The following is a 25,105-nucleotide window of genomic DNA, read 5'->3' on the forward strand; positions in this document are numbered from 1 at the left end:
ATGTGGAGCCTGCTTCTCCTTCTGTCTGTGTCTCTGTCTCTGTCTCTGTCTCTCTCTCTCTCTCTCTCTCTGTCTCTCATGAATAAATAAATAAAATCTGTAAAAAAAAAAAAAAGAATGTGTATTTTTTTAAGATTTTATTTATTTATTCAAGAGAGACACACAGAGAGAGAGGCAGAGACATAGGTAGAGGGAGAAGAGGCTCCCTGCAGGGAGCCCGATGTGGAACTCGATCCCAGAACTCCAGGGTCATGCCCTGGTCCCAAGGCAGGTGCTCAACCGCTGAGCCACCCAGGTGTCCCAAGAATGTATTTTCTTAAAATCAAAGGGAGAAATTAACTTTACATTTGTTATTCTCGCCAATATCTAGGTAGTTAATTAAAGATATCAATCACTGATATATGACATACATGTCAAACATCACTGATATTTGACAAAGTTTGGGGGTTGGGGGTTGGAAAAACAGGACAGTGTGTAGTAGGGTATCTTTCTCTAGTGAGAAGATAAACAGATAAGGTAGTGCCTCTTCTCAGTTACCTTGGGTTAAATCCAATCAGAAAACAGAAGACAGGACAAAAAGAGTCAACCAAATGTCTTCAGGTTCTAGAGGATGACAAGGTACTAAACAACTGCATAAGGGTTATTTAATGTCTAAAGATTCAGAAACTGCTATTGTTATCAAAAAGGTTGGTGAAGGGACGCCTGGGTGGCTCAGTGGCTGAGCATCTGCCTTTGGCTCAGGTCGTGATGCCAGGGTCCTGGGATTGAGACCCACATCAGGCTCCAGCCTGCTTCTCCCTCTGCCTACGTCTCTGCCCCTCTCTCTGTGTCTCTCGTGAATAAATAAATAAAATCTTAAAAATAAAAAAAAGTTGGTAAAGAATTTTCAGTTCCTGAGTTTTCTGATGTAGAAATATTTCTAGAACATCCGCACTGTGAAGACCTGAGGGAAATACAGGAAAAGTGTAGAGAAAAAAAAACAATCTCCTATGATGCCATTTCTACAGCTGGAGAGACATATGAATGTTGACAGACACAAAATGTTGGGAAGAAATGTCCTTCCTTGGTGGTGTCATAGTCCTGAAGAGACTGGCCAGAGGTGGACATCACAGATTTCACATCAGCCCCAGGCTATAATACCACTCTGAGCCACGCTATGTCCCTCTCTCCCATTCTCTATCATTCTTTCTCCAACCTACTTGGTGTATTGGGTACTCATTTGGTGACGTGGTCTTTGTCTATTCCCTGGCCACTCAGAAAGCAGACTGGCGTGAACACCCAGATTCCAAGAGAACCAAGGGAGAGACCAGGTAATGTGCCCACACAGCAGAGCCAGAGCACTTACACGCAATCTCATCCAGGGCAGTGACCACAAACCACACGACATTCCTCTCAGCCATTTTCAACCGAAGGTCTGCAACCTTGTCCTTCCAGGAGATGCCTGCAAGAAACAAATGTGCTTGTGACTCTGGCCCTGCACGGGAGCCAAGTGAAAGAACCCATCCCAAACATTCTTACCCAGGCCATCTTATACAGAGCATGCTGCCTGAGGAAACAGGAGGCCTGGACTCAAGCCTCTTGTCCAAGCCTGTTGACTTTCGAGAGCCCTGACTGCCTCACCCACAAAATTAATGCATTTGTTCATCCAACAAATGTCTCTGAAGTATCTAGACTTCGTGGGCATAGATATCTGCCAGACATTGTGCTCATCACTGCAGTCACAGCTCTAAGTGATACCCAGCCCCTGCCCTCATGGGGCTTACAATTTAGAAGGGAAGACAATCAATACAGCAATAGTTATCTTGTGTCAAGACTGAATAGTGGCAGAAGCACAGGAAGCTATGAGAAGATACTGCCCAGCAGAGAAAACTCATCCAGGCTTAGAGGCCCAGGGGAATATCACCCACCACTTGACATTCTTGGAGCTGAGAGACTCACCTCGTGGTGCTAAGACCTAGGAACTCCCTGCAATCTGACTCTGTGACTATTAACTTCCAAATCACCCTTGTCCCATCACAGCCAGGGGCTGGCTCCCTGCAGCTCTCCAGATGAAACTGCAGCCCTAGAGAGGCGCACCCCTTCACCACCACTATCACCACCATCACCCGCCATGAAACAGCACTGACAGCTCAGGTTACAAGCCTGCCCCTGGGAACTGGGGAACCATCTGGTTCACCCAACACCTGGCACAGTGTCCTGCACGTAGGAGTCACTCACGTTTGCTGACCAAAAGTCTTACCCCCAACATCTGTTCTAGGAGTCACTCACGTTTGCTGACCAAAAGTCTTACCCCCAACATCTGTTCTCCCCTCTCGTACAAGTAATAGGTTGGAGCCTCTGAGTCAGTTAAAAGAAAAAAATTCAAAACATGCTCGTGGAAAATGTTTAGCTGACCCCAGGCCACTCACTGGACCGATCCCCCTCAGTCTGTGATCCCCTCCGGTGAGGGCGTCACAGGGAAAGCAAGCTGGGGGCTGCCCCCGCAACCAACACGGCTTTGAAGATCAGCTCGGGAATGCTGTTTAAAACTTGGCAAGAGCCTGGGCTGTAATGCTTTCTTCCCAGGACCCCTCTGGGCAATCTGCCTACATTCCAGACATCCCCCATCCACCTCTCCTCTTCTGTTTCTACCGCACAGCTCTCTCCCCTGCAGCCCCACCTCCCTGGCCTCTCTCTGCATCCCTCACTGTTCTATAAATCCACACTTTCAGCTCCCACCAACAGTTCACAACTTGCTCTTCACCAACCACTAATATACAGGCCAAAGAAACCCACCCACAACCCAAAGCCTCTAAAGCAGAAGGTTCTAGATACAGGGTGGGGGGCCTAGGAAGGTAAACCTCCAAATGCGGGTGGAAGAAAAGGAAATGGAACCTAGAAAGCCCCCAGCCCTGTTTCCACTATCAGACATGTTAGAGGCAGTTAGCAACAGAGTGGTAAAAAAGCCATCTTAGCAGCGGCCAAAGGTCTGCCCAGAAGAGCGTGGCAAGCATAAATTATGCAAATAAGTGGCAAGTAGGTGGCCACTGTGGAAACAAATAAAGCTCCTGCTTTCATCAAATGCCGCACTGCCAGGGTGAGGCAAAACCGCCCACCAGCTCAAGCTGGATTCTGATTCAGAGGACTGGGATGGGGACAATGGTGACGGGCAGGGAACAAGGGCTGGGGGCCCTGTTGGGCGCAGCAGGGTTCTGACCTGTGTAATCCAGGCCCAGTGCGAGGAGGGGCTTGCATGGGCGCTCAGGACGGTCTGTCCAGATTTTGTCCACAAGGTTCTCCTTGACAGGAATGAGGTGGTGGCCTGCACTTCTCAGAACCTTGGCCATCTTCTTCCAGTAATCTGGGGAGAAGTACACGTAGCCCAACCATACATGAACCAAATGCCATTTCAGCTGAGGCAGGCAGCAGTGCCTTCTGAAAAGCGGTCCTCCCATGGCCTAGCACTGGGTATGCAGGATGAGTGTAAAAAGGTTATTTTCACCACCAACAGCCTTCCCCTGCCTCTCTGCCAAAACTCTTCTCTTCACCTTGACCTTTATCATGACATCAAGTCATGCTGAGCCCCTAAATGATCCAAGTCCACAAGCAAACAAAGGGAATGGAGAAGGCATCTAGAATCCACTTCCTCCCCGACACTGGAAGGACCCCAGCTCACTCACCTGTAGGAATGATCAGTGGGTCCACACCAACCCTGGATCCTTCAGGAAGTACACTCACCAGCCAGTCTTCCTGAGTTGGTGTGTCCTTCAGACCTACCAAGGGAAGAACATGTAAGAAACAATTCCCAATGGACCCAAGCTCATAGTCCTACCCAAAGGATGCACTTCACCAACATCATGATCCTAGGGTCTTTATGAAGCACCTTCTATATGGTAGGTTGGCAGCACTTAGAGAACCCAAACTTTGCTTAATCCTGGAAGATTGCAAGAAGGATAAGATGATGTATTTAAAAAGTATATGATGGCACCAGGGGTGCCTGGGTGGTACATCTGGTTAAGCGTCCGACTCCTGGTTTCAGCTCAGGTCATGATCTTAGGTTTGTGGAATCTAGCTGATGTCAGGCTCTGTGCTCAGCACAGAGTCCGCTTAAGAGTCCTTCTCCCTCTCCCTCTGCCCCTCACACTCACGCTCTCCCTCTCTTTCTGAAATAAATCTTAAAAAAAAAAAAAAAAAAAAAGCATAGGAGTAAGAAGACAAAAAAAAAAAGGAAAAGGCAAGATTTTCATTCATAAAAACAGCATCCTGGGAATCACTACAACACTGGCACATATGTCATTGCAAAGAACATCTTCTCAGCCTTTGGTCACTTTATCACTACTGGTCACTTGATGAACACTTGGGTCGTGACTGGTGAAGGCTGGGAACTGGGAACCCCCCCTCACATCTCACACCAGAAAACACAGGACATGGTGCTCTCCTCTCACTGTAAGGTAGGGTGGCAGATAGGAGGCTCCCACCCCTGAACCAGGCCTGACTGGGGTCTGAACACAAGTCTCAGCAGCAAAAAATCTTTCCAAAGATTACAAGAGGGCCACACAGGTCTCATCACCATCATCTTTACGATGGCTCCTTGGCTTCCCAATTCCTAAGAGCAAACAGCCCTTCCCATTTCCAAGAGACGAGTCATGGGACACCAAATAAACCTCAAGAAAGGAAGTGAAGTTATTTTTGATATTCCAGTTTTTCTTTAATCTAAGCCAATACCTTCTACATTTGGATGTATGCTTCTTAACTGATCAGATCTTTACTAAAAAGTTAACATCTTGGGGAAACAGATCTATATTTAGAGTGAAAGTTCGTATATTCTAAAAACAGTACTTATCTTCACTGTTTTCCCTACTGACTGCTGATAACCACATAACCACAGAGGGGAAGTTCAAAGGTTTATAAAGAAATGAGCTCATGAACCTCAATTCCAAAAAACTGCCTAAAAGCTGGCACTGAGCTGTTATTTTGCTATTTGATTCTTGGCTATTTTTTTCCAAACCACTAAAAAGCCACTTACTAACGAAGTTTTCTTTTAATGCCCTTAGTATGACTTTTATAGGATGAAGTCATGCTATTTCCTAGCAGACAGATATCTGGCAAAAACTCAGGGATGAATCACTCCTCAACCAAACCCACCAGAATTGCCCTACACAGGAGAGACGCCTGAGGAAAGGGGGGCTTGGGGAAGACACAGCCAACTACAGGGAGACTTAGAAGGAAGGAGGACTCGTCCGCCAGGCCACCACATACCTACGAGATGGAACAGGCAGACCTGACAGCTAGAGATGTGGGCCCCAAAGAGAGATACCCATACCCCAGGGATACACTGAACGATCCCCTGGGGTGTTAGCAAGAAGTATTAAGATGTCTATTTGTATTTATTTTTGTCTAAAAAAGAAAGAAATTAATCTTTGCTCACATTTGAAATGCAGATGTTTATATATAAACATATAAACAAGTATACATATATGTTGAAGGTACATGAGCCAGAGGCATGCAATAAACAAGTTTAAAGGCCACTAGCCTATCCATTTGTACCAGCTCCAGAGCCCCCAGATGTCTGCCTCTGTGTGTGCATGTACACGTAGATATGAGAGAAAGAGTGTTTTCTTATGCCATGAACTGGAATGTGTCCCCTCAAATTCCTATGTTGAAATCCTAAGGGTGGAGTTCTAATCCGATAGGATTCTAAAAAGAAGAAGAGAGGTTCTCCCTGCCAGATAAGAACTCAAGAGAGAAGGTGGCCATCTGTAAATCAGGAGGAGGGCTGTCACTAGAACCTGAGCATGCTGGCACCCTGATCTCAGACTTCTAGCCTTCAGAACTGAGAAAATACATTTCTGTTGTTTAACTCACCTAGTCTATGGTATTTTGTTATGGCAGCCCAAGCAGACTAACACACCCTGAATTCTCAAAAGGGCCCATGACCTCACAAAAGGGTTAAGATCCAGAGACCTTGAGGAACTCTAGGGTCCCTTCCCAAAGCTGGCCAAGTAAAGTTGGGCTGGCCACACCTCTACACACCCATCTTCATGAGCGTCCAGTTGCTGTCCATCTGCTTGGCAGCCTGGAGAAAGTAGCGTCCATCAGTCCACATAGCCGCATGCTCTTCTGTAATGATGGCCGTGCCTGGAGTAAGGGAGCAAAAGAACGAGAAAAGTTTCTGACGACCACATAGAAGCTGCACACAGTGGCAGCAGGCTGAGAAGCACAATGAGAAGTACCAGCTCCTGTGCGGCCAGCCTACCACCACCACTCACGCCAGTGGGGCAGATGGGCCTCTGACTCCAGGAAAAACTCTAGGCAAGAGAAGACAATGCCACTGAGAACCAGCTGTGGGTCAAGCTTTGAAGGAGACCGCCCTCAGGCAGCCCAGGTTGATGGGTCCCTGGAGCTCCCCATCTGCACAGCACGAGTCAAGAGGACTATGTACCTACAGTCAAAAAGGCCTCATGATCAACAAGACAGAGGGGAAACGGACTCCAGCACAGTGGTCACAGTGCTCTGCTCCACCAGTTACGCCAAGAGAACTGCTTCACCTTTCCTGAGAGAAATCAACTGGACTATCAGTATTCACAGCGACTCCTGGATGCCTCCCATCCCTACCTGCCCTCAGTCCCTACCGCCTGACAGAACTCAGGGCTTCTGGCAGACGTACCAGCCAAAGGCAACCCTGAGGTGCCAACCAACACAAGCACTTAGACCAAAGGAAGCAGTTCTTTGCCAAGTCTAGCTAGCATAACACAGGAGAGTCTGAAGGGGGGGAAGCACCCTAAAACTCAAGGGCACAGCAGTTTTGGAAAAGTTAGGGCAGGGCACCAATGTAGCTCAACATTACCCTTTGTTTTTTAAACTGAAAGTGAAATTACTGAATCTGGAAGTCAAGCACTTAGAGAATGACATAGGACCAGCAAGCTTAGGGGGGGTCGGGACGCTGTTAGTGTCCCATTTCTTATTCAGAGTGCTAGTTACACAAGTATTTTCAGTTTAATTGATACAACTGTCTGTATGTATGCTATATTCAATAAAAAGTCCAAAGCATTTTTAAAGAAAAATTTTTTAAAACTTTAATAGCAAAAAAGAAAAAGAAAACTTTAATAGCAAAAGCATCGAGAAAAGGGCCACTAAAAGGTAAATTCAGAGAGTTGGGGGATGCTGGGAGTTCACACCTTTCTGTAGAGGCTCAAGGGGGAGTGTCTGGTTTGCATTTTCTTTTTGGTTCTATCACAGGCTGAAAGTTGGCCTGGTTATTTTGGGGAAGCAAACAAAATACAGAAAGAACAGAGAGAGAATTTAGCAACTCACCCGCAGAGCCATCAAATCCAGAGACAAAGGCCCGCCGACAGTCACATGGAGCAATGTACTCACTCTGGAAAACAGAAAGGATGCTGAAGTGGACCTAGAATGGCCACATGCTGACTGTTCTCCATGTGCCCGGCTGTGTGCAAGGGGACACAGCGGACTCGGTTGGCAAAGCCTTGGCACCTTCAAGGAACAGTCTAGCTGAAAAGTCAAGCTGAACATGAAGAAAACTCTGCTCATGCTGCAGAAGACCCTAATTAAATATGGTCTAAAAGAGCTATTCCCACTAGCCTCTATTTCTTCTTCTGGAGAACAAAGCAGATTAAGACAAAACATAATAAACTGCTCTTTTCTGAGATCTTACTCAAAAAACAAACCAATAGCCTTCTCTCTTCCTTGCCACTGACATTTAGGCATCTGTTATTTTTCTGAAAAGAAAGGCTGAATTTCTGTTTTAGGTGCCAATAGTTCTCTTAGATCTCTTTAGGCATGAGCTTGTTTCCGAACTTCTGGGTGTATTCTCCTCTAATGTGGCGTCACCAATCATTCCCATACAGACCCTGTCCCTTCCCATTAGAGAATAAATGGAAACACTTCCTCTGATCCAGGAGGCTTCAGCAAAAGAAAATGTCATGTCCCAAAGCATGTTTTTCCCATCCCCTTGCCTCTAAAAGGAAGGGGTTAGAGACTGAACAACACGGGAAGTTCACATTTCTGTGCAGATGGTGCCTGGTCATGGTGGGACACTTCTGGCAACACAGTTAAACACAGTAAAGTAACTTCCCCAAAGGTAGCAGGGGCTTTGAACTCAGGCTCTGAAGCACTCTGCTGTGCTGCACCCATGTGACATGTTATCTCTCGTCTTCGCAACAACTCTCTGGGATAAGACTACTGGCAAATGAGAAAATTGAAGGGTGAAGACAGAATCTTTAAGCAACTTGCCCACTCACAGGTTAGTAGCTGGGCCAGGATCTGGTGTGCTGGAAACCAGAGCTGCTATTCCTTCTACTGTTGGCAGGGGTCTTCCGAGCTAAAGGACCGAGCAGGGTTAAGAATGCTGATGATATGGGGCAGCTCAGGTGGCTCAGCGGTTTGGTGCAGCCTACAGCCCAGGGCCTGATCCTGGAGACCTGGGATCGAGTCCCATGTCAGGCCCCCTGCATGGAGCCTGCTTCTCCCTCTGCCTGTGTCTCTGCCTCTGTGTGTGTGTGTGTGTGTGTGTTTCTCTCTGTGTCTCTCATTAATAAATAAATAAAATCTTAAAAAAAAAAAAAAAAAGAATGCTGATGATAGGGAATGGGGCTGCCAGACCAAGGCATTTTTTAGGTCAACACAAAGTAGGGGTGAAAAAGCATCCATGTCTCGCTCCCACTCATTTCACCGAGGCAGCTGCAGCCACAGCCTCAAACCGGCCAGAGGACCACTCTCCATGGAGATGCCCAAAGGGCCAGCAGAGGAAGCCATGACAGAGGGAGCCATGACAGATGACAGAGCTCAAGGTCACACCTGCCCTCCAGCAGACCCAGCTGCGTGGTCTACAACAAGGCTCACTGCGTCTCTCAGGCTCAGTTCCTCATTTCTAAAACAGGTCCCCTCAGACTGCGAAAAGCCACAGCAGGCACATGTTTTATCCCTCAAACACAGAGGAATGCTTGATCTTAGCACTAATACCAGCAAGAATGGCCGCCAGCAGCATCTATGAACTGCAGAATTCTCATTTGGTTATTAATGCAGTAATCATTGGGTGCAAGACTAAAGAAAAAGAAGGCAAAAATGGAGGGTAGAGGAGAGCTCCCGCTCTCCCAGGATCGTTGTGAGGAGCAATAAGTTAATGTCTAAAACGACTCACCAGAATGCTGAGAGTGCTGCAAGTGTGCAGTGGAACAGATAGTATTAGTTTCTTCATGAATGATGAAAAAGTGTCCAAGAGGCTGGGAAAACTAAGGAAACAAAAATAACCTCCATGCTAAAACTCACAGTACACAATGGGGAAGAGGCAAGGGGCACTCCTGATGGCCAAGGAGTCTCCCCTGCTAGAGGCTCAGCCACCTGTGACACACAGTGAGGCTGCCAGCAAAGGGCTGGCAGAGAAGGGACTGCTCGTCTGGGCACAGGCAGACTCTTCCACTCAAGCACGCAGCTCTCCAGGAATGCCCCACCCCTAGCGGGACAGGCCCTCTCAAAGGAGTTGCCTATCAGCAAAGGCAGGAGGCAGGTTTCTCCAAAGGGAGGTGGAATTAACAGCAGGTGGACATGTTTGGTTTGGGATCAAGAGGAGGTCTGGGCAAGAATGTCTAGACATGACCTAAGTAGTCAACCTGCCAGGAAGCCGTCACTGACCGAAGCTGTCACCTCTATACCAACAAACTAGGCAAAAGCCAGACAAGCACTGGGCCTGGGCCTCCTACTTTTCCCCCAGCTGTGAGGCTGGCAAAATCCAAGAACATTCTCCCGGGAGATATAATTAACCCAAAACCTTAGCATGCCAGGAAAGAGAAACAAGGAAGTAGAGCTATTGGCTTTTTCTCCAAAAACACCATTTCTCTCCATCTCTTAAGACCAGCACCCAGTTCAGGCCTCCATCATCTCCACCTGGACCAGGGACCCACCAATCCATTCTTCTCACACACTCAAGAGTGAGCTTTCCAAGATGTCTACATATGCCATGTTAGCATCCTGCTTAAAACCTACCAAGAGCTTCCCATCAAACTTAGGGTAAAATCCGAACTCCAGCCCAGTCCCCAAGGCACTGCCTGACCAGGCCCTGCTGTCCTCTCAGGACTCTCCTCCACTCTCTCCACCACCTGAAACATTCAACCCACACCACCGGTTTTCTGCTCTTTCCCAAACCCGTTCCGGCTTCAGGGCCTTTGCACAAGCTCTTTCTTGTGCCTATCAAAGTCCCTCTCTGATCGTGGCCTGGCAAGCTCCTTCTCGTCACTACATTTCAGATCAGATATCACCTCACAGAGGGGCTTGCCTGAACCACCCAAAGTGGCCACCTGGCCTTTACCTCTCTGTATAGCACATTTTTCTATGCTCTTCTTCTTTCTTACATTATTATTAGCCTGCCCCAAAATATAAGTTCCATGAGATCAGAGTATTTGTCTATTTGTGACTGCCCCTGTCCCCTATCACAGCATAGGTAGTATATATTCATCCTCAATCAACATCTGCCGAATAGGGCAGCCCCGGTGGCGCAGCAGTTTAGCGCCACCTGCAGCCCGGGGTGTGATCCTGGACACCCGGGATCGAGTCCCACGTCAGGCTCCCTGCATGGAGCCTGCTTCTCCCTCTGCCTGTGTCTCTGTGCCTCTCTCGCTCTCTCTCTCTGAATAAATAAATAAATAAATAAATATATATATATATATTTTTTTTTTTTTTTAATATCTGCGGAATAAATGAACAAAGCGGAAGGAAAGATGAGCCTTTTTCTCTGTACCTAGCTAAAATCTTAGCCTTCTCTTTGAAGACAGAGGAAGGGCTACAACCTAAGGAATGCAGGTGGCCTCTAGAAACAGGAAAAGGCAAGGAAACAGATTCTCCCCTGGAATCTCCAGAAAAAATATAGCCCTACTGACCCACTGTAGACTCCAGAGCTCCAGAACTGTAAGATAACAGATTTCTGTTATTGTAAACCACTAAGTTTGTGATAATGTTATAGCAGCGGGAGGAAACGAATGTACTATTCAGACCAGAAGGGATTGTAACTGTGGTTTCAAACTCAAGTGTCTTAGGGTACAGGCAAGTAAACTAGACAAGGAGGATTAGGAATTGACTTTTCCAGACAGCAGCTCTTCTCACCTCTGATGCCTGTCATGCTGTCATGCTGGAGTACAGGCCACATGTTGCCACCCCTCAGTATTTCAGAAGCTAAATATATGAGTGTTGATGAAAGGTCACCTATCTTTCAAGTGTTGGCATCTAATTCAAACAAGTAAATAATATTCAGCCAAATAAAGCACAACTATAAATAAGGAAAAAAAGCCTTAACCACCCCTCAAAATCCAGTTCAAATACATCCTCTTCCACAAAGCTTTCTAGCCCACTCCACTCAGAGAACTCCCACACGTCAGAAATTTGCAGGACGATCCACACTGGCATTTATCCATGCCCTGCCTTGGGTGATGATAACAAAATCCCTACTATTGCCAACAACTATATTCCCCTCTAGGACTTCTTTTCTCAGGTACCCAGGCATCTAGGTGGGGTCACATGCCTAGTTTTCACCAATGAAATGTAGGGTTGGGGTAATGTCTGGGTCAGGGCAGTAAAAAGGGGGTGTGACCTCTTCATACTCCTCCGCCTTCCACCCACTGGAGTAGTGGTGTTAGAGGATGGAAAGAGCCTGGATCTCTGAATGACTCTCTTCCTAGTAGAAGAAAGTCACCCACCAACCAAGAACACCCACTCCAGACAGCTATACAAACAAGAGATAAGGCTCTACAATACCAGGCCACTGAAACTCTGAGATGTGTTACCACAGCTAGCATTACTCTAATTAATACAGTAGATAAAATCACTCTGTGATAAAAATCACTATTCCAAAAAAGTTAAAAATAAAAAAATCACTACTCCACCCTAGGAGAGAGCCTGTTTAAGAGATACAAAACAGGAAGCTGACTCCAGGAAGAATGGAAGTAGGACAGAGGTTAGGAAAATCTGATTCAAGTCTTCCAGAAGGAGGAACCATAAAAATAGCCAAAAACTCAAACTGGCAGTCACCTCTGACAGAACATGACCCTTTGATTAAACACACCCAAGAGCAGAATAATGAAGCCTTACAGATGGGGGGGATAAAGAATTTGAATTTCTAAAGGGTAGTGCTGGCACAGTTCTGGCCCCACTCAATGATTCTCCAGGTTTAGGGCCAGAGGCGCCCACAAATCCCAATGTTTGACTTAGATAGTACATGAAAGCATTCAGATTACCAGAAAGAATGGACAATTTCTCATTGTAAAAGTCCCCCTGGGCCCAAACTCATGATTACCACATCACTTGTCCTGGGTTTACAAAGAACAAACTCTTAGAGTTGCAGAGGACAGTGAGACGCAGACTCCTGGAGTGCCCAGTCCTTGCGTAATTATGCATTTGGGGTGCTCTCTAGCACGGAATAGTGTGTGGGTGTGCATATTTATGTTTTGGAAAGTACACAAAGGACAGAATTCAAGATTCCCCTTCATTCTCCAACACCCTCCCTTCCCCACCCAGAGGAGAAATTCCATCAACCCTGAATCTAGCCTGAAATGAAACAATTAGGAACAGAAAACAGCAGCTTCTCTATTCCTGAGAAGGCTGCTGCGGCAGGTCACACACAAAGCCAACCCTTGCTCCTTGTCTTCACAGTCCTGGCAAGGCCCCAGAGTCCCACTTAGCAGTCACCCCAACTATGCCCCACCTCTCCACAGGAACTGAAACAAGGAACTCCGCATTTCTCATTTGTTTCTCTGGATGGCATCACAAACTCTCCCAGGTTCCAACCTTCCCAAACCCCTCTGCCATCTGCCTATAAGGTCCACATTCAATCTGTGCTCTACTACTTCTCCCTCCAAATCCTTCCCGTCCTCTCTGCTCCTAAAGGCCACCACCAAGTCCAAGGCCTCTGTACCCCGACTCCGGGATCCTGCAATGGTCTCCCAATGGCTTCTTAGTTCCCAGAATGTCCCTTCTCCAATCCACACTCAACACAGCTCCTTTGATTATGTCACTGCCTTGTTCAAAAGCCCTCAACAGGATTTTGAACTCTCAGTTTCCTCATCCAGAGAGATGAGGCTCAACAGGCTTTTGACTCTCATTCTCCTCATCCAGGGAGAAGCCAACTAATTCTAATATTCTAATATTCTGGGATCATTAGCAGGGGATGAAGAGCTGGGGAGAGCCTGGAATATCACCTGTGGTTCAGCCACTCTCATTGTCATTCCCCCAGTTTAACAAGGAACTGCTTTGGACGGATTAGGCCCAAATCAAGATACTGGACCAAAAATAGCTTTAAAATGAGAAAAAAAAAAAAAAAGAAGAAGAAGAAGAAGAAGGCTCACAGACAGCACCCAGAACCAAGAATAAAACTTGACTTACCTTGGCTACAAGGACATCTCCTACTAGTAAACACATACATTGTATCCTAACTCCAGGTAGAAGACAAACTGAAATGCCAACACACCCTTAACCAGAAACTTTCAACATTTAATTCAAATAACATTCATGGTCCAGTCTTTCCTACAACAAGGCCTCCCCTGGAGGTGAAGGCTCACAAACAAGGCAGAGCTGTAAGGAGTCTTTGGCTGGGACTCTACAACAGGCTCTACGACCCTCTCAGAAGAGAGACCCAATTTCAGACAGCAGTGTGCTAGGGGTCAGGGATAGTGAAATTTGTGGGCCACCTTCTGGGATAAGGCATCCCCATATAGCTAGCTGGTAAAACATTATTTCTGACTTTGTCTATAAGTTGGTTTCTGGAAAAGACAACATTTGAATCAGCTACTGGCTGATGATTGCCACCCCAATGTGTTTGGCATCCAAGTCATTAAAGGTCTGAACAGAACAAAAGTATGGAGGAAAGTCGAATTTGCTCTCTCATTTAAGCGGAAACATTGTCTTCTTCTGCCCTCAGACATCAGCATTCCTGGTTCTCGGGCCTTTAACTCAGACAGGGACATACACCACTGGTGCCATCTGCAGGCTAGAGAACCAAGAACGCTGGGGGTGTAGTTCCAGTTCAAACTCGAAGGTCTGAGAACCAGGGGAGCTAATGTGGGAGCCCATCCCTCAGGATGTCTCTCTATAAATAGGTATCTCTATACATCCTATTTGTTGGGTCTCTATGGAGAAACCAGACCCATACAGGGACTTACAGAAGATCCCACACCAGTTGCCATATAATGTGCTCCCACCTCAGGAACCACCATCCTGCTCAACACTGAGATAAAACAGCTGCAATCCAATCAGTCCAGGGCAACTGCCTGATGCCTGAAAGGCAGAAAATGAAAAACATCACTGGTGCATCAGCATCAGCAAAAGCATCACTGGTGATCAGAATCCATGTGATACGAAGCCCAAGTCCAAAGGCTAAAGCCTGAACTGACAGGAGGCAGGAAAGACCCATCAGAGGAGGCCCAAGCAGGGGGAAAAAGGATTTCCTCAGGAACAAGGCTAGAGTCTGCCCTTCTTAAATGCTGGGGTGCCTGTTACCTACACCTCCTACCATGACTCTGGCCCAGGCTGAGTTGGCTGAATTACTTATTCATCCAGTCCTGAGGCAAGATGAAACTTTGGTTCCTACGAAGGTAGCGAATCTTGTTCATCTATTCTAAAGAACAGAAGTGAATGGAAGAATTGTTATAAACCCCTGCCCTAAACTTGCACCCAACTCCCCCCCACCTCCCCACTGCCTACTAAAGCTAACGGTAATGTACTCCTCCACCATTGCTTCCTCACATGCCACCAACTCCCGCTCTAACCAGATCTTCTATTTCTCCTATACTCATATCTCACACTCTCTCACCTCCCCCTTCATCCACTTTTACATGCAGAACCCTAGTCTTTGGTGGCTTCTCCTCTCTACACAAGGATCTCCCTTTCCTCTCACCTGTTTGAGAAGCAAGTAAGACCCATCATAGCATGAAAAGTGCTGTTATGGATCAATGGACCAAGGGATTCCATAGAACACTGAGTCCCTGAGCCTACCCTACCCCCTGAGATGACTGTGGGAATTCCATGGAATTCCAATTCCATTTAAGTCTAGAAAATGCTGAATAAATACTTCATCCTCTCCTTAGAGTTGCACAGTGCACATTTGCATACTGAAAGCCCTGAAAAGTCCTACAGTTAAAAAACCATTCAAACGGGCCAAGGACTTCAATAGACATTTCTCCAAGAGCTGTACAGATGGCCAACAAGCATATGAAAAGATGCTCAAGGGCAGCCCCGGTGGCTTAGCGGTTTAGCGCTGCCTTCAGCCCAGGGCATGATCCTGGAGACCCGGGATTAAGTCCCACATCAGGATCCCTACATGGAGCCTGCTTCTCCCTCTGCCTGTGTCTCTGCCTCTCTCTCTCTCTCTCTCTCTCTCTCTCTATCTTTAATAAATAAATAAAATCTTTAAAAAAAAAAAAAAAGATGCTCAATATCACTAATCATCATGAAAATGGAGGATTAAAACCACAATGTGATATTACCTCATATCAGTTAGGATTCCATTATTGGGGAAAAAAGAAGAAAAAGAAAATAACAGTATTGGCAAGTATGTGGAGAAATTGGAACCTTTGTGCACTGCTGGTGAAAAGGCAAAATGGTACAGCCACCAAAGAAAGTAGTATGGAGGTTCCTCAAAAAATTAAAAATAGAATTACTGGGGCAGCCTGGGTGGTTCAGCAGTTTAGCACTGCCTTCAGCCCAGGGCGTGATCCTGGAGACCCAGGATCGAGTCCCATGTCAGGCTCCCTGCATGAAGCCTGCTTTTCCCTCTGCCTGTGTCTCTGTCTTTCTGTCTCTCTCTCTGTCTTTCATGAATAAATAAATAAAATCTTTAAAAAATAATAAAAAATAAAATAAAAATAGAATTACTGGAGCACCTGGCTGGCTCAGTCTATAGAGCATGACACTTGACCTTGGGGTCCTTAGTTCGAGCCCCACATTGGGGGTAGAGTTTACTTTTTAAAAAAATAGAATTACTGTATGATCCAACAATTCCACTTCTAGGTATATATCCAAAAGAACTGAAAACAGGATCTCGAAGAGACATTTATATACCCTACAGCATTATTCACAAGAGCCAAGAGCTAGAAGCAACCTAAATGTTCATCCACACATGAACAGATTTTTTTTTAATGTGGCATATAAAAAAAATGTGGTATACGCACACAATGGATTATCATTTGGCCTTTAAAAAGGAAATCCTGTCATATGCTACACTATAGATGAACCTTAAAGACATTATGCTAAGTGAAATAAGCCAGTCGCAAAAAGATAATATTGTATGATTCCACTTATATGAAGTATATAAAGTAGTCAAACTCTTAGAAATAGAAACTAGACAGGCACCTGGATGGCTCAGTTAGTTAAGCATCCACCTTTGGCTCAGGTCATGATCTCAGGTCCTAGGACTGAGTCCCGCTTCGGGCTCTCTGCTCAGCGGGGAGTCTACTTCTCCATCTCCCTCTGTGTTTGCTCTCTCTCTCTAATAAATAAATAAAAATCTAAAAGGGGAGGCGAGGGTGGGAGTTGTTCAACGAGTACAGAGTTTCAGTTCTGCAAGATGGAAAAGTTTCAGAGATCTATTACACAACAATGTGCACATAGTTAACACTATTGTACTGTACACTTAAAAATAGCTGCGATGACAGTTAATGTTAAGCTTCCTTACTGTAACAATAAAAAGAAACTGCTCAGCTCATTTACTATTTTCTTGACCACTGAATACACTTTATCCAGAACATCTTATGAGACACAATAGAAATACTATGGAATACTATTGGGGGAATAAGGCTCTAAACATCAAAGTATACTAACTACACGCTGTTGCCTCAAATTATCCAATCCCTTTGGTTATTCATTTCAGCCTTTCATTTGCTCCTGAGGCCAGGAAATCTTATGTTTCCAGGCAGGGGTCCAATATTCCTGCTATCCCAGATTAACACTGGCCTGATATTGTCACAACCATGCAGTCTGGCACCTTTGGGGAGGGACAGAAAAGAGGCCAGTTCAAGTTGACATTTTGGGGAACTTTGTTCAACTTAAAGTAATACTCTTACACGTTTCCCCTCCATCATGGTAGACCCTCATCAGTCCTATCTACACTACATGCCATCCCACAAATGCGTGCACACGCACACACTAGAGTTTTTTGGGACGGAGTCATCAGCTCAAGAAAATACAAAATACACCAAGTTACTATGCTAATCAAGTTCTCACTCAGCTGGGTGATGGGCACTAAGGGGGGCACTTGGCGGGATGAGCACTGGGTGTTATGCTATATGTTGGCAAATTGAACTCTAATAAAAAAAATTTTTTTAAGTTCTCACTCAGGACTCTGGACTTGGGATTAAGGTTCTAGCTCAATCTGGTATCTTCAAAGTAAAAGATCAAGATATAAACGTGGGAACTGTCAGATGGACCCCTATTTATCATCTACCTTGTTGCCTAAGAAAGGGAGAAACTGATCTATGGCAAGAACTGAAACCCTCCCATCCCAGTTGTTCTTGGCCTCCTGCATTCCTGCCCTCAGTTTCCATGAGACACTCCATCTGAGGCCCTGACATTCCACAAGTCCAGAGACCACCATTCATAAGCTAGAGTTTTGCCAAAGCAGTGGCTCTGCCCATAAACCTTTATAAAGTCTTTTTATTTTTCAAAGGACCTCAAGGCAGTTTCTGCAACCTATAACTAATGGATCCTAGAGCACCAGCTGTATTTCCCACCATTGCTTATGCCCTCGTTGGGCTTTTGCCATGGGAATTTGCCATGTTGTTTCTTCAAAGTACTCCAACCTTCCCCGCTTCTCTGCCTTTGCTCCTACTAATCTTCTCACCTAGAATCCTTTCCCCTTCCTCTATTTATCCAATTCTACCCATTCTTCAAAATCCAGTTCAAATGCCTTCCCTGCTCTTGAAGCCATCTATCATCTTCCCTTTCACCCTCAAACTTCCACAGTGTTTTGTCCAGATTTTCTTGATGGCACTTCCACGTCCCACCTTGAATACAGACATGTCTCTACTCCAGTACTCAACTGTATGCTTCTTGAAAACAGGACCATTCTCATCTTTGTGTCATGTACCATACCTAGGGCAGTGCCTTGCATATAAGCAAAGGCTATAAAAAATATATACGTATAGATGAGTCTATGGAAGAATAATACTTTGTATATTGTCTCATCCCTCTGAACAGTATTTTGTATACTGTTCCCTTTGTAAACCTGCAGTCCCATGACCATGGTATAGGCACTTAAACACTTGCTGACTCAATGACCTAAAAGAGTAGATACTAGAATCCTTCCACCCTTCTGCCCTTCAGCCCCATCACATGCAGTCTCCACCTCTCTAAACCCAACTCCTCCCATATTTAGATCACTAGTGTTCTCAGAGGTAAAGGGCATTTACTGAGTTGCTTCCATCAAAGGTAATGGTTGGGGAGGAAGGAGAGGAGAAGGTAATATTCAAAATTATCCCTAAAATCTGTTGGGGTATAGATCATGACTACTTTCTGGCTGTTCTTCCAGCCATGTCAGAGGGATGGGAGGGATAGTCTGGATGGGGAGAAGGGAGGCAGGACAGGCAATTCTTATAAAGAAAGGGTGTGGCAAAAGAGATGGGGTAAAGTGTGTCAGCAACAGAAAGGCCCAGACCTCTGCCCCTTCATTTGTCCACTAACGCTTCCACAAGTTATTGAAAACTGAGTGCATTCACTGGAAATAACGGAGCCAGGAACAAATCCACAAGCATTCATGAGAGCCTACTAGACACAGGTCCCTGTGCTAAGCCTTGGAGGACATGCTCAGCTATAGACTGACAACTAGAATCCTACAAACACCCTGGGGATGAGGGAAAAGAATGAAAACAGAGTAGAGGCTGATGAGGTACATCACTGGCCCATCTCCACTCAGTACCTGGTGGGCATCTCCCGATGGGATAATGTAGGCCTGGATCGGTTCTGTCACATACTCTGTGTTCCTCATGGCTTGTCGCAGCTGCCGAAGCAACTCTGAGGTTACCTTTGGAGCCATCCTGCCGTCTGCAAAAACAGGAGAGTTAGTTCCAAAACCAGCCTGCTCTATGCAACTCATGACTAGCTCAAAGAGAGCCCTAGAGACATACCTGCCAGCTGCCTCACCCCAGCTGCATCTTCAAACTGACCACCTCACCACCAGACCAAAACCAAAGGTCCCTAAAACTCTCAAGTTTATAGTTTTATATACCACTTCCAAACAGCCATTTGCGGCAAGTAAGTTGAGCTACTAATACCCATTTCCAAATTGATCAGTTACCCCTTTCACTTCCAGGACTATATTACAAAGAGATATATAAATGCACAAAGATACCTGTTTATCTTTGTAGTTTTTTTTAAAAAGTAGAGAAAAATACATAACTAGGTAAATAAACTATAATACATATAATACGTATAATAGTACACTACTAAAATCATTAAAAGGTACACAGACCAAAAAAAAAAGTTATACAGACCTGTATTTCATTTGCAAAGATTGAAAACAGATTACAAAATATGTATAGATCGTTCTTATTTAAAATTCCGTATGTGTATATCCACAGAGAAGTTTCTAGAAGGCCAGTCACCCCAGTGTTAATGAATGGTTACCTTTGGACAGGGGGATTTTTATTTTCTTTTTCTGGTATCTTACTGTTTAAGTTTGACTGCATTAAAAGAAGTATGTTTTATGTTTCAGTTAAATAGCCAACTATAGATGAAGAGTAGAAAGGTCAGACCACTACAAGTCAAGAGTCTAAGTCATGTGCTCTAGTGAATACTTACTATCAATTGGGTGTGCAACGTCAAGGAGAAGGGGACAGGCCTCAGTGGTCTGTGTTCACCTCTCTAAAATATGGTGAGAGCAGAGTAGATCCAAGGTTTCCAAACTGAGCCCTGAAAAAATCACAGGGGTCCCTAGGAGTCTATCCCAATAAAACTAGAGTTTTTTGGGACAGAGTCACCAGCTCAAGAAAATACAAAATAGAAACAGAAATATGAAAATCATTAAAAAGAAAATGTTAAATGTGGTCTTACTAGAATTCTTAAAATTTTACTAATTTCTAGGTACTCAGAGCATTGCATCGACTATTTCGATGTGATAAAGGCACAGATGATGCAAGCAGACTTTCAAATCACTTTAGTTAGTTCTTCAAAAAAATCTTTTCTCGGGATACCAGGGTGGCTCAGAGGTTGAGCGTCTGCCTTCAGCTCAGGGTGTGATCCTGGAGTCCCGGGATCAAGTTCCACATCAGGCTCCCTCCATGGAGCCTGCTTCTCCCTCTGCCTATGTCTCTGCCTTCTCTCTGTGTCTCTCACAAATAAAATCTTTAAAAGAAAATCTTTTCTCAAAAAATATTGGTATCAGTGTACAGTTCTGATAAACCATACTGTATAGTAACTATAGATCTGACTAGATAAGGACTATATCTAACTATAGTCCCATGAGTTATAACAAAACAACTTCACAAAAAGCCAATTATAAAACAGCAACCATATTTTCCTAATCCCATGTAGTGACACAAAACTATACTATTAGAATTCAAGTAGAATAATGAGTTTTTCCAGCTCATTTTTTAAATAGATTTTTTTTAGAAGAATTATAAATTCACAGCAAAATTGAGCAGAAAATAAGAGTTCCTCTATACCTCCTTCCTCCCAACATACAAACATCCTCACTGCCCCCCACCCCGCCCCACAATCAAGGCCACCGCCAATGGAACTAGAGAGCCTTATGTTGAGTGAAATAAGTCAGCCAGAGAAAGGCAAATACCATATGATTTTCCTCAGATGTGGAATTTAAGAAATAAACATGAGGGGAGGGAGTAAGGAGAGGAAAACCAAGAAATAGACTCTTAACTATAGAGAACATGGGTGAAAGGATGGCTTTTGGGGATTAAAGAGGGCACTTGTAAAAAAAAAAAAAAAAAAAAGAGGGCACTTGTGGCAGCACCTGGCTGGCTCAGTGGTTGAGCGTCTGCCTTTGCCTTTGGCTCAAGGTGTGATCCCGGGGTCCTGGAACTGAGTCCCACATTGGGCTCCCCACAGGGAGCCTGCTTCTCCCTCTGCCTGTGTCTCTGCTTCCTTCTCTGTGTCTCTCATGAATAAATTAATAAAATCTTTAAAAAAAAAAAAAAAGGAGGGCACTTGTGATGAGCATCCAGTGTTCTAAGTGTTGAATCACTAAACTGTACACCTGAAACTAATATCACACTATATGTTAACTAACTGGAATTTAACTAAAAACTTGAGGGTAGCCCCAGTGGCTCAGTGGTTTAGCGCGTGCCTTCTGCCCAGGGCGTGATCCAGGAGACCGGGAATGGAGTTCCACGTCAGGCTCCCTGCATGGAGCCTGCTTCTTCCTCTGCCTGTGTCTCTGCCTCTCTCTCTCACTCTCTGTGTCTGTCATGAATAAATAAATTAAATCTTTAAAAATAAATATATATATATTTTTTTTTAAACTTGAAAAAAATTAAATAAAATTTTTTAAAAGATCCCTCACCAGAGTGGTACATTTGTTGCTCCTGATGAACCCTCACTGACACATTATTATCCCCTTAAATCCATAGTTTGTATAAGAATTCACTCTTGGTGTGGTACATCCTATAGTTTTTGGGGTTTTTTTTCATCCTATAGTTTTTGACAAATGCATAATGTCATGTATCCAATATTACAATATCACACAAAATAACTTAAGAGTTTTCATTGCCCGGGGATCCTTGGGTGGCTCAGCAGTTTAGTGCCTGCCTTTGGCCCAGGGCGCGATCCTGGAGTCCCGGGATCAAGTCCTGCATCGGGTTCCCAGCATGGAGCCTGCTTATCCCTCTGCCTGTGTCTCTGCCTGCCTCTCCCTCTCTCTCTCTCTCTCTCTCTCTCTCTCTCTCTATCATAAATAAATCAAAAAATAAAATAAAATAAATTTTAAAAAGAAAGTTTTCATTGCCTTAAAAATCCCCTCTGCTCAGTCTATTTAGCCCTCCCCTCACTGGCCCTCAACCCCTGAAAGTGACTCATCTGTTTATTGTCTTCATAGTTTTGCAAGTCAAATAGCTGGAATCCTATAATACACAGCCTTTGCAGATTGGCTTCTTTCACGAAGCAATATGTACTTAAGGTTCTTTTGAGTCTTTTCATGGTTTGATAGCTCATTTCTTTTTAGGGATAAATAATATTCCATTGCCTGGATGAACCAGTTTATTTATACATTCATTTACTGAAGGTCATCTTGGTTACTTCCAAGTTTTGGCCATTATGTACCAAGCTGCTATAAACATCCGTGTACAGGTTTTTGTGTGGACATAAGTTTCCAGCTCCTTTGGGTAAATACCAAGGAGCATGACTCCTGGATCATAAGCTAAGGATATATTTAGTTTTATAAGAAACTGCCAAACTGTCTTCCTAAGTGGTTGACCATTTGTATTCCTGCCATTAATGAATGAAAGTTCCCAATGCTCTACTTCCTCACCAGCATTTTAGTGCTGCCAGTGTTTCAGATTTTGCCAACTCATTTTTTTAAACAAATAAAAAATATTTTAACCAAAAATATCCTAGCATACAAAGCTGTAAGTAATGAAGAGTTACACTGGGGCCATTATATCTTCCAGGACTGACACCCTATAGCTTGAACTTGGCTAGGTATGGATCTTTCTAAGTTTCTTTTTTTTTTTAACATTTCCATCTGCTTCTTCTCCATCATTGCCAGCATCTGGAGCTACAGAAGTCTCCATCATTATGGTTACATCCAATAGACTCCCTTATGAGGCATCATACTGATCTTAGGACTCACTGAAAAAGTGCCTCATTCTCATTTTGCAAGGGTAGCTTCAACCACCAGCCTCAGAGCTCCATCTGAGTCTCCAAAGGACAGTACTTAGAGTCACTGGAAATGGTCCTATTCACAATTTGAACAGGCCCATGTTCCTTGCATTAGAGCTAATTCTGAATACAGAGGAGCATCCTTTCCTTTTGTCTAATCTACTGAACCTGTAATTTCTCATCTAAGAAAGAGAGATCACAATGATCTGATCCAAACTAAGCTTATATGTCAATACCTCCAACTGGGTTCAAAATAAAGCCTATAGTGACCTTGTAAGCTTGCCAGCATCTGAAACTTTATTATGACATTTTTCAGGGGTTTCAAATTGTATTTCTGAGCAAGTTATCATTAAAAAGAGCCAAGCTAAAAAGTAGACTTCCTTTGGAGCAGTATTTCAACCTTGGCTGCAAAACAGAAGTACCTGAGGGACTTCTAATAATTTAATTAGTCTGGAGTATAGGCTGGGCATCTGGAATTTTAAAGAGCAAATACATGATAGAAGCCGATGTATTTTCTGTCAAGATCATTAATTTCCTTATAGAATTTGGTTTCTATTTGGGCATATGCTGACTTAAGGATTTTGATGGCACTGACTGGGTTTTTATAGCTCTATCGTGTGTATCAACATTATTGGTCACTGACTTCATTGACAAAGTCAACAGAACCAATGGCAAGCACAAAATCCTCAACAACAAACTAAAAACCATCAAAGATGAAATGGAATTGGTCAAAGGCCTCCTTTGGTTCCTAGGCACCATAACCTGCCTCCTCACCAGCACATCCTGGCCTCCATCACCATCTCCTGCCTCATCATCTCCTTTTCCTGCTCCACTGGCCTCCTCAGAATCATCAGCACTGCAGGGTTACTCTACTACAGAATTTCACACTTCCCTAAAAAATGCCACCTGCCATAACTGCTGCCCCCGCCCCCCTCCTCCTCCTCCTCCTCCTTCTCGCCCTTTGCATTTGGTTGGTGTCCTGGGTCAGAGGCAGCCACTTCTTTGTCACAAATATATCTTTGTGTTTGATATGTGTCCCAATACCACAACCTGCAGTTAGGACATGGTAAGCAGCAGTGGCAGCCACAGTAAAGGTGAAGAAGACAGTGACAGGCAATGGCCAAAGCAACGAGCTGTGGCCATGGAGGCAGCTTCACGGAGGTGGTGACAATGCGCCAAGGTGGCTTGGACAGCTGTAGCCACAAGCACCAACAGGCCGTGAAAGAGACTGAATGGATCAGCCGCTAGCTGAGGAGGGGACAAAGCTGACACCATTACAAGATCCAGCCATGGAGGTGGCAGTGGCTGAAAAAGCAACTAAGACAGAGGAGATGAAAAATCTTACAAGGATTAAATAGGTTACTATATACAAAGGCCTTAGAAACAGTGCTTGGCACATAGTAAATGTTATGTGTGTACAATTAATAGAGCTAGATACACAATTAACTAACCCTGAAAGCAATGTGATAAATAGTGCAACAGGTATGCATATTGCTTCTCCTTAAACAGGGACATGTCATCATCATTCCTGAATCCATGTATTAAGCCCACCACCTAACACATATGGATACTCACTCAAGGATGGCTGAGTGAATGTCCCAAATTCATGTCATGATCTTTCCAGACTCAATATAATCAACAGCAATGAATCTTCAGTGAAAGAAGCTAGGATATTAGAAGACGTCGTATTAACAGCATCTGCTCATTCCGCATTCTATCACTTTGAGAAATTTAGAAGCAGCCAAGAGTTAATCAGGGTGTGCTGGGAAGTAGGAAGCCAAGAGCAACAAGCCTAGTCCATGATGTAACATTAGCCCATACGCTGCCAGGTATTTTTAAATCATGCTTTAAAGAGAATGACTCATGTAAAAGTCTCTTGCATATGTGGGCCTGCTTTTAGAAATAGATTCCGAAACCTTGAGCCTTTATCATAAACAAAACTTTTCACTGCTTAGAAGTATATGAAAGGCACACCGTATTTACCTCACTGGGTGGGTAGGAGAAGTCAACTTCACAACATGTGTGGAAGTACCATGCACAGCATCGCGTACATTATAAAAGCTCAAGAAATATTATTTGAATCTATATCTGAAGCACCAGCTGGGTTTCTTACATGCCTTTTTGTAAGAATAGAAGGGGTTGGTTTACTCCAATTTCAGCATCTTAACACACACATGGATACCAGGCTGCTCTTCCAGCATCAATAGCTTTAGAGGCAGTGGTTTGTTTCTCTGTCTCACTGCTGAGGGAGGACCAAGGGCTTTACATACTTAAATGATTCTCAAAATAACCCTTCCAAGGGAGG

The 25,105-nt window shown here is 44.5% G+C and overlaps 1 protein-coding gene across 7 annotated transcripts in view; it reads right to left on the bottom strand.

Moving 5' to 3' along the window:
* Nucleotides 1-25,105, bottom strand: part of XPNPEP1 (X-prolyl aminopeptidase 1) — a 54,446-nt gene that overhangs the window by 19,455 nt on the left and 9,886 nt on the right. For 3 of the 7 annotated variants that reach the window (XM_038578744.1, XM_038578747.1, XM_038578749.1), the window contains 6 exons: nucleotides 18,890-19,014; nucleotides 7,294-7,357; nucleotides 6,013-6,117; nucleotides 3,660-3,752; nucleotides 3,197-3,340; nucleotides 1,346-1,441 (listed from right to left, as the gene is read on the bottom strand). In XM_038578744.1, coding sequence (XP_038434672.1) covers nucleotides 1,346-1,441; nucleotides 3,197-3,340; nucleotides 3,660-3,752; nucleotides 6,013-6,117; nucleotides 7,294-7,357; nucleotides 18,890-19,014 — 627 coding nt within the window. Of the gene's footprint in view, nucleotides 1-1,345; nucleotides 1,442-3,196; nucleotides 3,341-3,659; nucleotides 3,753-6,012; nucleotides 6,118-7,293; nucleotides 7,358-18,889; nucleotides 19,015-19,770; nucleotides 19,882-24,375; nucleotides 24,521-25,105 lie in introns of all 7 variants that reach the window. The other 4 variants (XM_038578746.1, XM_038578745.1, XM_038578748.1 and 1 more) reach the window with 3 other exon arrangements.

The sequence above is a fragment of the Canis lupus genome, chromosome 28, assembly GCF_011100685.1.
Source record: "Canis lupus familiaris isolate Mischka breed German Shepherd chromosome 28, alternate assembly UU_Cfam_GSD_1.0, whole genome shotgun sequence".
Lineage (NCBI taxonomy): Eukaryota > Metazoa > Chordata > Mammalia > Carnivora > Canidae > Canis > Canis lupus.